The 12,559-nt window shown below is 36.5% G+C and overlaps 2 protein-coding genes across 5 annotated transcripts in view; one reads left to right on the forward strand and one right to left on the reverse strand.

Moving 5' to 3' along the window:
- On the reverse strand, positions 1 to 7,778 carry Pldn (biogenesis of lysosomal organelles complex 1 subunit pallidin). 3 transcript variants are annotated; one of them, XM_027351571.2, is made up of 5 exons: positions 7,620 to 7,778; positions 2,899 to 3,086; positions 1,742 to 1,829; positions 863 to 949; positions 1 to 361 (listed from the first exon to the last, which is right to left on the reverse strand). In XM_027351571.2, exons 1-5 carry the CDS (start codon positions 7,620 to 7,622, stop codon positions 227 to 229), a joined length of 501 nt encoding a protein of 166 aa, XP_027207372.2. In that variant the 5' UTR covers positions 7,623 to 7,778; the 3' UTR covers positions 1 to 226. The 3 variants fall into 3 exon arrangements, with proteins under 3 accessions (XP_027207372.2, XP_069976722.1, XP_069976732.1); XM_070120621.1 differs by lacking the exon at positions 7,620 to 7,778 and adding an exon at positions 7,123 to 7,176; XM_070120631.1 differs by lacking the exon at positions 7,620 to 7,778 and adding an exon at positions 6,880 to 7,015.
- Positions 7,779 to 9,304: 1,526 nt separating this feature from the next.
- Positions 9,305 to 12,559, forward strand: part of Ctl2 (Choline transporter-like 2) — a 72,092-nt gene continuing 68,837 nt past the window's right edge. The window contains exon 1 of one of the 2 annotated variants that reach the window (XM_027351579.2): positions 9,305 to 9,479. In XM_027351579.2, the coding sequence (XP_027207380.2) occupies positions 9,437 to 9,479 (43 nt within the window). In that variant the 5' untranslated portion in view covers positions 9,305 to 9,436. The remainder of the gene's footprint in view (positions 9,480 to 12,559) is intronic. The other variant, XM_070120660.1, reaches the window with a different exon arrangement.

Consider the following 12,559-nt stretch of genomic DNA (forward strand, 5'->3'; position numbering starts at 1 on the left):
CTCATTCTATTTTATAATTAAAAAATACATACTCTGGCTACTTCTGGTCATATAAAAGCTTTCAATAACAATAATCCAACAATAAAAAAAACATGGCACGTCTCTAACCTGCCCATGATTATGAAACAACTTCATAAACATTTACAGTGAACAAAGCACAAAATAAGCCTGCAATGGACACATGACCTCACGTTCACAATATAAACAACACTAAAGATCGAGAACTTCACTGTCCGTCCGATGGTGAGGCCCAGGCTGGTTTTGCAATGAGGTGCTTTTCACGCTCGGCTTGCTCAGCCCGGGCTTGCTCTTGGTTCAAGGCTTTCTGCTGCTGTTGCTGTTGCAGGCGAATAGCTCTCCTCTGTATGGTGTGAAAAAAGGCAAAATTGATTAAATGTGACAAAAAGATCAAATATAAGCCCTTAATACAATTGTGATTTTACAATGTCCAGTTGTATGACTTTATTACTGACCAAGAATAAGCACAAGCTGAGGTCTGTGACACTACAATATGCCTACTTCAATCTGTAATTGTCATATTCTATTCATAAGATAGAAAAACAAGGCATAAAAAAACAGATGTAAAGATAAACACACTGTGAGGGAAAAAACACAATTGTAATGTGCTATAACGTAGATATGGAGGTAACAAAATTTACTTCTGCACTAAATATTCAAAACTGTTTACTGTAAATTTAACTTTCACCAATAGGCTAAATAGGATAACAATAATTTTAAAATCATATATCATTAGACTTAAAACTAAAACTAAACAATTTCAGTAACTCTTTAGCACAATAATCTGTAGCACTTTTATAAAAGAAAAAAAAAAATATATATATATATGTACAATCACACATACCTTAATTCTTGTTGTTCTTTCAGATATGCTATTCATCTCTGCTTTAAGTCTTGTCAGCTTTTGGGAATAAATTGATACTTCGGCAAACTGAAATTAACAAGAAAATTATTTGTTAGTCGTTTAAGTACACACAAGTACACATAATCTCCAAACCACTCGCTGCCAATCACCTGTCTAGTTAACCTACTGTAGGCTAAGCAACTGATGTGAAAAGCTAATATAAGACTTCACTACGTTATACACAATATATAGGTGTGGGGTTCGATGGCTCCTACACCCTTCAAAATCTGTCTTAAACCCTTGTTTTTTATGCTTTTACTGAAACACAATAATTAGTTTTTCAAACAAGTATGTCAAATCACTCAGAGGAAACTGTATAAGGACTAGTAGGTGTTCCTGGTAGGATGGGATGAATTGAATATGCTATTAATGCTACAGACTAGATTCTGGTTTTCTCAATGAAGACAGCAAGTTCTGAAATCAATGTACTGGATTATTTTGACTGACATATGATTTAAAATAGTCACTGATTACATAGCCTTAAACTATAAAATTCAAGGTATTCACATCAGAGCATTTGACTCAAATAACTGATTGGTTACACATGTCCTTCCTCTCATACAATGACATTAGTAAACTTGTTTTCAGTGAAGAGCTATGTTCTTGAACATGAAGAAAGTGCTATTTACTAGCTACTACTGTGTAAAAAAGAAAGAAAGAAAGAAAAGAATAAAAAAAGAAAAGAAAGCCCTTTTATTAAATATATATATTCTTAAGCACTAGTATATGAGTACAGTCTCAAACTAATACTCCAACTCAAGTCACCAATAGTTTATAACCAGTACAAAAGAAACAAAGACCAAAGAAAAAAAAGCTTACCAATGCCGGCAAATTGAAGGTAGCTTCAACTTCCTTAAACCGGTCATTCTCACCATGCAGACCCTCTGCTAATACCTGCTGATGTTGTCTGCAAAGTCATGGAAAAACGAAAAATAATTATCATAAAAACAAAAGAAGTAGGGGAGGGTGATCAGTGGCATGAAACAAGGTACTACTAACCATAATCTGACTCTTGAATCTGGAAACAGTCAAATTATGAATTCACACCATTTTGGCCAAGCTTTGATATGATATCAAGGAAATTTTGCCTAGTTCCTACTATTTTTTCATGGGAATAAAAACACATAGTATTTGATTATCTATGTAGTTACGTAAATATCAATATGCAGTTATGACATTATGAAATATGTTCAGAAGTCAACCTAGATGCAATAAGCCTACATGGGAGTAATTGTAACAGAACCAAAATGGGATGGAGTCAGGACAGGCACCGGGACTAATTTCTGGGATTAAGAAAGGGGCAGAAAACGGTGTCATATTTATGTTCAATTTATAGATAATCTCAATGTGATATTTTTTTTATCAAGGTTGTACAAAGCGTGCTCTGATGTTATTGATCTATCAAAATTAACTAGCACAATGGAAAATGAAAAAAAAAAAAAAAAAAAAAAAAAAAAAAATACAGCTCAAATTCAACAGATGTAATTAATACAACCCAAACTTTATTTGTTTCCAATTCCATAAGCTTCATCCACATTTACATGAATAATTTCTTGCCAAAAGTATCTATACAGCTTGGAGACAGGTCTAGCCCTTTTGAACTTATCTCTGTCTTCTCCCTGCCCATCCATCCTTCCCTACCATCCCCTATCCCTATCCCTTGCATTTAAGGGAAGGACAGGGGAGGATACTGGGTGCCCTTTGACTGCAATTAGTGCAATTTCTAGTGCAAAACCTGGACAGATGAAAATACAAAACAAGAATGTAATTAATGGCCTTTGTGCAAACTTTGGTGACAGATTTTTTTAACACTACTCAAAGTCAAGTTGTGTGTAAATAGACTTGTATTTTCTGTATTTTTCTTTAAATATTCTATCATGTGCCCTGTTATCATTCTATCAGCACATATCTAAATAACAGGAAATCAACAGAATTAAAAAGTGAGTGATGGTGAAAAAAAAAGGGAGTATACTTACAAAAGCTCCTTTAACTTGGCTTCAATTGGCTTCAACTTGTTTTGGTGAGTACAGATGACAGACGTTAATGCAGCTAAAGAAGGTGGGATCTCGCATTTCCCTGATCCATTCACTGCTGCTGCAATGTTTAAATTCTCCTGATGGGGGTTTCTCTCCCTAACTGCTTGACTAGCCATTGTTTCTGAAATCTGAATTGACATAAAATCATAAACAGTTACTTGTGTATATATATGTGTGGAACATGGGAAGAAAACAATCAAAAGTAAAAATGTCAGATACCAAGAGAATGTGTCAACCCTATGGTGATGCCTGATTTGTTTGTGATGTAATATTATGCAACTGTCTAGCCGGCCCATACGTTGTGAGTCATGACATGTCATGGGGCGTTTCGTTATGATGGTTAGAGCTGTACCCATCACTGAGGAGTAAAGAGAGTCTGAATATTTCCCTGAGATAGCATTAAAAAGTAAAACAAACCAACAGGAGTTATGCAAAAGGTTGCAAAACACACACACACACACACACACACACACACACACACACACACACACACACACACACACACACACACACACACACACACACACACACATACGCAAGCACGCACGCGCACGTACACGCATGCTCGCACACACACACACAATCTTGGCCACGATAGCACCAAGGAAGGCACCAGGGAAATCCTCACCCAGGAAAAAAAGGAATCTATCACACAAGAAGGCATGATGGAGTATGAGAGAATCCTATGGCTCCATCCCCCACCCAGCTGAGCACCTTCCTAGCTGATCTATCAATCTGGGTAATAACTTTTAATTCCTAGGCCATATCTTGCTGTGTTCGCTTCACATGTTGGTCATACGGTCTATACTGCTATGAATACATGGAGGATTCATTGTCTAAGTTAGGGGTTGGTGGGCAGCAGTATTATCTATATTGTGTTTATATATCATTGTTATTTTACCATGCAATATCTCTAGTATCTCTCAAGCCCTCCACTACTATTAGGGCCAAGAATGTGGGGTTGGGGGGGTGGAGGTCCACAACATAATTCCCATATATATGTAAGGCCTTTTTTCCGGTGCCAAGAAACTGTCTAACTACACTAGAAAGTGTCGTTTTTTTTCATTTGCTACACTTCTCCGGGCTGATCACGACAGAAACGCTGCCGATGCTTCTACACTGTTGCCACAGGAGCAGCTCCACCCCCATTCCTAGGAACTGTATTCGAGTTGAGAAATCTGATTTTGTTTTTGAATTGTATCAATTGACAAATCACTGGTTTACTGATGTACCATTAGGAAACAACAATAAATACAAGTTGTTAGTTATCAATATCTTCAATTTACAAATCAAATGACGGAAAACTATCGAAATCAGTTGTAAATGTGCGAGCCCCAAGCACCTCCCATCATACTTCTTCATTCGTCCATCGACACTGGTTTCGAAGGTCACACTTTTTAAAATATTTTGAAAATGACACTATTTATTGATTGATATCAACCACATTCAAAAGGATATATAAGTTTACGTCTGTATATTCAATTATACATACATAATAAGTAAAATGATTATGTAAAACCTAATATAAATTTTCAAAATATTCTTTTAACCATTTGAACACATTCTGTAAATAAAACATGAGATACTTCCCCTTATATCATTCGTCATGAAACACTTTTGGAGGCCTGAATATTGCCCAAGATTAAAGCATAAATGATATAAGAAAAACAGTAACTAGCCTTACATGACATATCGCATGAAAATGAATACATACGAAAGATAAACCTGAACCTTGCTCTTCTTAGCCGTGGCCCTATTAATATGAAAGCATATAAAGCTTTGCTCTACATTGTTATATGATTGTAGTGTATATTTTTAATATTGTATTTCTGCATATATATGTATGTGTGTGTGTGTATATATATATATATATATATATATATATATATATATATATATATATATATATATATATATATATATATATATATATATATATATGCATGTGTGTATACATATGTTTAAATATATATGTGTGTGTACTCTGTACTGTATATATAGGTATGTATGTATGTACACATTTCTGTATGTATATATATAATATATATACATATACGCACACATTCACGCACGCACGTGCATAAATACTTTCAAACTAGTACTTAATGTAATAATATCCTTATTAACATCATCAATGTTACTAATGTTGCACCATACAGTGTAGCATCAACTTTGAACTTCCCATTTTCTTCAGTTTTAAAACGCACATAGTTGCTCCGCGTGCTTATCAGCCAGGTGCAGTTGCAAATATATGACTCCGCCCCCATAAATAGGGGCGGAGTTATAGGAAACTGTAGTACTACACCTCCTTGGCACCGGAAAAAAGGCCTATATATGCACTAGAGAGACAAATCCATCCATACCAAAATCGTTGTGATCTGTCATACAAAGGTATTCTAAACAATTACCCTAAGTGGCCAAATGAACATAAAAAAACAAAATGATATAGGAAATGATCTGCAAAAAGTTAAAGTAAGCACATAAACCCTCAACAAAAATAAACCTACAATACTCATGTGCTCACCATGGCCTTCTGCAACTTCAGCATTCTTTTAAAGGCCAACAATGCTTTTCAATTTATAGTCTGGGAAGATGCAGACCTACGTGATGATAAATGAACAATCTAATAACCAGTTCAATGTTTAACTCCAGATTTGCATCAGAGAATGGTGGGCTTTATTTTAGAGGATGATGCCCTTGGTACAAGAATCATCATACAAACTACTTTTAAGCGGCATTACTCATTAAATGCAAATTCCAGCTTCCCTTTCTTATATTGTTATTTTTTTCTATTCTCTGAAAAATAGCTGGTGTTCTATTATCTTGCATCATAAATATGAATCTTATAGAAAAAGGAATATTTCAAGAACTACTTTGTAATAACAAAAATATATGAGCCATAGGACTGCAACTTTTTACACTCACATTCTTCCACTGCACATTGTGATGAAAAACAAAAATCCCAAATCCATTTCCTCTGTACTTCCTATTTTGGTTTGTTTAGGTTATGAAAAAAATCCAACAAATGTTTCAAAATACTGAAGCTTCAAATATTTTTTTGAAAACAATATACAATTTTGTAACCATGTAACACAATGAACAGTTTCTTGAACAAGCAAATTTACATCTAGTATTTAAAACTGCATGTTTGATGATAAGTCTTGAATCTTTTTCAATGACATGTTATTAAAATAAACTTTCATAGCAGGGTCAGAACATTACCAGCATGTCGAAGTTTTAAACCATGAACAAAATTTTGCTATAGCTTTCAGTTTCATACTGAAGATAGGGAAAAATCTAAAAACACTGACATAAAGAAAGGGAAAAACTACACTTACAGACACTTGAAATAATCTACACAGATAAATGAGAACATCAGAAATGAAGAAAATTAATTGCAACAAATTCTGTGCAGAGCATAAGCCAAGTCCTTGTTGATTGGGTGGGATTTTGGATTAGGTAGGATTTTGGTTCATGCAGTAATGTTTGTGGATTCCCATTTTGTTGGCTGGCATAATTTGGACTTATGGCCATATGCTTAGAGAAATTTGTGTAATGCATATCAGTTCTTGACACAATTTTTTCTTCACGGTTGTTGGAAGTCTTAACATAATTTTAGGACTGTCAGTTTCAAAAATACAATGTTCTTATCCATTTGCCTTATTTTGGTATAGCAGTTGATTTTTTGTGGTATTATCATTAGTAGAGAATTTTGTGCTTCAAAGAGTGGATTCCACAATTTCTTTAAGCATACGACCATTAACCATTAAGTGTGGTCACTTCATTAATACCAATAATTTCACTGATTTCGTGAATGGGTCATTTCCAATGGAAACCAATAACAGAGTCATACACATTACTAAGAGAATAATTGAAAAAAAAAATCATAGGTTCGATGGCTGTGAAAAGCCAAAAGATTACCATGATCTTATTTTTTTATTTTAATTTAGTGTTCAATATTGCCCACTTGATGTTAAAGCAATACAAAGGCTGGTAGTTTTTTGGAATACATCCGCCTAATGGATCGCGACGATTTCAGTATCGTTGGATTCCTCTGACTGTCTACAACACAAATATGTAGGTCTTATTGTGCGGATGCCCCCCCCACCCCCACATTCTTGGCCCCAATAACCCATTAAAACAAAGAATCCTCCACATACTCACACCAAACACGAGTGTATGACCACCATGCGGGAGAGGCATTGCCAAGTCTGTCTGACACTCTCTCCTGCCATAAATATATGGAGGATAATTTGTTTTCCTGGGCAGGGTTAGGGGAGTGGCAGCCCCCAATGGGGGGGGGGGGGGGTTGCAGGGACAATATAGTGACTAATTCTGTGTGTATCATTTGCATTTTACCCCATAATTTCCCTGGTATCTTTCATGCCCTCCCCCGCTATCGGGTCCAAGAATGTGAAGGTTTTGGGGGGTTCCCCGTAATAATTTTCATATATTTAGAAACTAAACAGTGAGAGGAATCCAATGATACCGAAATCGTCGCGATCCGTTAGGCGGACGTATTCCCAAAAATTCCCCAAAGGCTAATCCAACCACCTTGCCTCACTTATGCAGGATTTAATCCTGTCTTGAATATTCCTCGCCAGAGATGAACATTGAAGTTTGCAACTATTTGCCCATTAGTACCATACACGTTCACTTACCATCCTGGTGGGAAAATATATTCACTCGTATTATATTATATCATATGTAAATCTTCGTCCGTTCATCAACTTTTCCAAGGCAAAAATTTTGATTTTATTTCTACTGTGGACGATCAGCAGTCACATGCAATATAAACTTGATAAACCATATGCAACAAAACGATTATATAACACTCATCAATTCAATAGGCGATGAGAACTATTAGATTGTTATAGAATCATTTTTACGATGCTCTTATGTTTACACATAATCAGAGATATCCTGTATACTTTACCTTATACTACTGTCCTGATACCAAAACAAACGTTTCTGAGAACAATGGAAACGGAAATATTTTCAATGACTTTTGTTCTCTTGCAAATAAAATGGAAATAAACATATAATATCTACTTCTACCTTACCTTCACAAACCTCCATATTTTATATTATTTAGAGGTGAATCTAGTGATGTAATCTTACGTAATTACTTAGAAGGAAAATACTAGAAATTTACACTGTACGAAGCATTTTGAAAAGAAATGAAAATATTATTCACGTCCATGACCTTGACAGGTGAAGACAGATGTACAATAACGAACAAATATTTCCATTTATTCATATGATCTCAATGCGGACCTTTAAACGTCAATATATACAAACAACTGCAGAGAAACACTACTTTCTACATTTCGGCATTAAAACTGCTTGGTTAGATTTACAGTTGGTAGAACTGAAAAAAATATATTTTCAAGGAAGATGCTAATTTCATTAGTTGTTCCTGGTAAGAATACATGCAAGCGACTGACGTTTCTAGTGAGTGACAGGTTAACTGAGGATTTCTCTTTTGGACCATCACACACACACACACACACACACACACACACAAATATATATATATATATATATATATATATATATATATATATATATATATATATATGTATATATATATATATATATATATATATATATATATATATATATATATATATATATATAATATGTGTGTGTGTGTGTGTGTGTGTGTGTGTGTGTGTGTGTGTGTGTGTGTGTGTGTGTGTGTGTGTGTGTGTGTGTGTGTGTGTGTGTGATATGTGCGTTCACGTACGCACTTACTTGTGCATGTATATTATTTATGATATCTTTATTCGTGTATTTATTTGCAGAATCTAAAGTTTGTGCAATTTGTGTCTGAGCAACACAATTGCACAGTCTCCTAGAAGTTACTCGTATTATCCATATCCTAGAAACTAAAATAAACCTTTTCTGTCTCGTTCGAAATACCTATTCAAGGAACATACATAAAGACTGAATTCAAACAAAGATCTTTCACTAATCCCAGAAACAAAATATAACGGAAAGCTTGAAAGAAACAGAGATAAAGAGAGAGAGAGAGAGAGAGAGAGAGAGAGAGAGAGAGAGAGAGAGAGAGAGAGAGAGAGAGAGAGAGAGAGATAAAGAGAGGGAGAGAGAGAGAGAGAGAGAGAGAGAGAGAGAGAGAGAGAGAGAGAGAGAGAGAGAGAGAGAGAGAGAGAGAGAGAGAGAGAGAGAGAGAGAGAGAGAGAGAGAGAGAGAGAGAGAGAGAGAGAGAGAGAGAGAGAGCAGAAAGACAAAGTGAAAACGATTGGTACGATAACCTAAACCGAGTACAAGAGTTTGGAACGGGTTTCGTACGACAATCGAGCATCTTCAAAAGTGTTTAGTGAGCATCGCCAGAGAGTTACCCTGCGAGCGCCCAAGTTTATTGTTCAAAGTTCAATCTAAATGTATTGCTTATTCCGAGTGTAGTGCCTTATTTATATATCTTCGGACCGAACCTTTTGTGGATTATTACAATATGGTTGCTGATAAAGTGACTGACATCTCTTCAGGACAATATGGTGAGTGTAATGAGAAAGAAAGTTTGTAAAATAAGTTATTTCCTCTGAAATCTCGGGGTGTCATTAACTGAGAGTGAAGTTGATTACGGCGAGCAAGTAATTACCGAAAGCAATTATTTTGATTATTTTTTTTAGATTTTATTACGTCATAGTCACGTGATTATATTACATTAATTATTTCATACAGATATGTGTTTCTTACAAAAGAAGAAGCATTTGCATAATCTTTCAAGTTTTGAAAATGCTGTTGTTGTTGTTTTTGGTTCTTCTGTTATTATTATTATTATTGTTTTATTATTACCATTAACTTCTTTTCTTCTTATTATTATTGGTCTATTAATACCATTAACTCCTCCATGTTATTTTTTTTAGATTTTATTATTATTATTATTATTATTATTATTATTATTATTATTATTATTATTATTATTGTTATTATTGTTATTATTATTTTTATTATTATTGTAATTGTATTCTAATTATTGTTATTATTATTGTTATAATTATTATTAGATTACCGTAATTATTGTTACTGTTATCATTATCATTATCATTATTATTATTATTATTGATTAATACGCGTGCGACGACTAGATTCGCCCCTTTTGTAATATTTTTCCAAAATAAAAGTGAAAGATGAATCATCGCGTATGGCCTGATAGCGCTTATCTTACCGACATGTAAACATCACAGGAGTAGCACATCATTTTCCTGAATATGAGTGGGTGTGGCCGGTTTGTTTGCAGAGTGAGCGTGCATGCGTGTGGGTACGTTCGTTGATGTGCGTGCGTGTGTGTGTGCGTGTGTGTGTGTGTGTGTGTGTGTGTGTGTGTGTGTGTGTGTGTGTGTGTGTGTGTGTGTGTGTGTGTGTGTGTGTGTGTGTGTGTGTCTATCTATCTATGCATATATATGTGTAGCAGCGTATGAGAGTGAGTGTGAGTATAAGTAATAATAAGAATAAGGAAGGAAGAAAAGAAGGGAGGGAGAGAGAGAGATAGATAGATAGATAGAGAGAGAGAGAGAGAGAGAGAGAGAGAGAGAGAGAGAGAGAGAGAGAGAGAGAGAGAGAGAGAGAGAGAGAGAGAGAGAGAAAGAAAGAGAGAGAAATTAACGAGTGGGCGAACATATGTTGTTGGACGCGTGGATATTAACGATTTCAGATTCATTTCACAGATACGAGTGTCAGTGCGAGTAATGCCTTTGATATAGATCAGTGAATAGTACTATCAACGGATCGTTTACACAGCAAACAAGCAGTCGATGAAGTTTATACGCGAACGATAGGAAACCATCCCCCCTCCCCCCTCCCCCCTCCGATCACTTTCGCAACAGCGCAACCATCTGTGTTTGACCGCCTGCTGCCGAACCAGTTGCTATTATGCGGTGAAAAAAACGGGGAGGGAGAGTGGGGGAGGGGGAAGGGGAAGGAAGTGGGAGAGGGAGAGGGGCACGGCGAAGGGAGTGGGAGAAGGAGAGGGGGACGGGGGAGTGGGAGAAGGAGAGGGGGTGAGGGTGAGAGTGGGAGAAAAATGGAGTGAGAGAATGAGGAGGAGGGGGAGTGGAGATAGGTAAGGGAGTAGGGAGAAGGAGACTGGTTAGAGGGATAAAGGGAGAGGGAGAGAGAAAGAGTGGAGGAGGATGTTGAGATAGATCATTAAATATATAGATATATAAATAGACGAATAAAAAATACAAAAAAGAGAAATCGATTGCGTCATACCCTAACATGTCGATCTAGCCTGTGCGTTGTAGAAGCTGGTTCCCACGCGCTTTCTCGGTTCACGTTCACCTTTTTTTTTTTGTGTGTGTGTGTGCGTGTGCGTAAATATGCTTGATTTATATCTCTTGGGAGTCAGCACTGGAGACTTGTTTGTGTCATTGGCGTTTGTGTGTTTTGGTGATGTGGTTATTAATGTTTTTAAAGGTCTTGATTTTGCAGATTGTATTTGCATTGAGAGAAGTATTCTGAATAGATGAATTGGTCGGGAATGAGAAGATAATGTATAATTTCAGAAGTAAACAAATAGATATGATGAGCCAATGCTGAAGATAAGTAAAAAGATAAATGGAAATGAGTAAATATATATATGAGAACTATTGGTAAATAAATGAAAAAATAAAGAAATTAATAAATGGGAAATAAGTACATAAATTAATAGCAATTGAACAAATAAATGAAGTAAATAGACAATTAATTAATGAAAAGGTTGATAAATGAATTCGACGAAGGGGACCAGTAAAAAAAATACAACTAGGGCTTCATTCTCGTGTTGCATGATGTGATAAATCCAGCTTCAGAGAGGTGGGAGGAAGGAAAGTGGAGGAAGAAGGGAGGGAGGAAGGGAGAAATGGTGGAGGGAGATAGGGAGAATAAGAAGGAGGAAGGGAGAAATGGGGGAGGGAGATAGGGAGAATAAGAGGGAAGTGGAGGGAGAGGTGAGGGAGGAAGGGAGAAATGGGGGAGGGAGATAGGGTGAGTAAGAGGGAAGTGGAGGGAGAAGTGTGAGAGTATGGAAAGTGAATGGACGAAGGGAAACGGAAAGAGGGACGGGGTTCCACCCTCACTCGAGGCGAACCGTGGCCCACGCAACTGGACTGAGGCCGAGCAAGCGGACGAGAGCAGGCGCAAGCAAAGGCACGCATACGCAAGGGAACGTACACGCATTCACGCATTGCACGGGGAAAGGGAAAGGCAATTGGAGAGAGAAGGAGAGAAATTGAATTGGAGGGAGGAAGAAGAGTGGGCAGAGAAGGGGAAGGGAAAGGGGTAGAAGGAGGAAAAGAAATTAAATGAAAGGAAAGGGATGGAAAGGAAAGGGAAGGAAGAGAAGGAAAAGGAAGGGAAATGAAAAAGAAAGAAGAGGAGGAACAGGGAAAAGAAAGGGAATTGAAAAAAAAGAAGAGGAGGAACAGGGAAAATAGGACAAATAAAAAGAAGGGAGAGGAGGAAGGAAAAGGACAGGGGAATGGAAAGGGAACAGGAAAGAGAGTGGGAAAGAGAAAAAGGAAAAGAGCAAGGCGAGAAAAAAGAGAGAGGAGAAGGGAAGATGGAGGAGTATGAGAGGGAGAGGGAGGAGAGG

This window comes from Penaeus vannamei, chromosome 1 (assembly GCF_042767895.1).
Source record: "Penaeus vannamei isolate JL-2024 chromosome 1, ASM4276789v1, whole genome shotgun sequence".
In the NCBI taxonomy this organism is placed as follows: domain Eukaryota; kingdom Metazoa; phylum Arthropoda; class Malacostraca; order Decapoda; family Penaeidae; genus Penaeus; species Penaeus vannamei.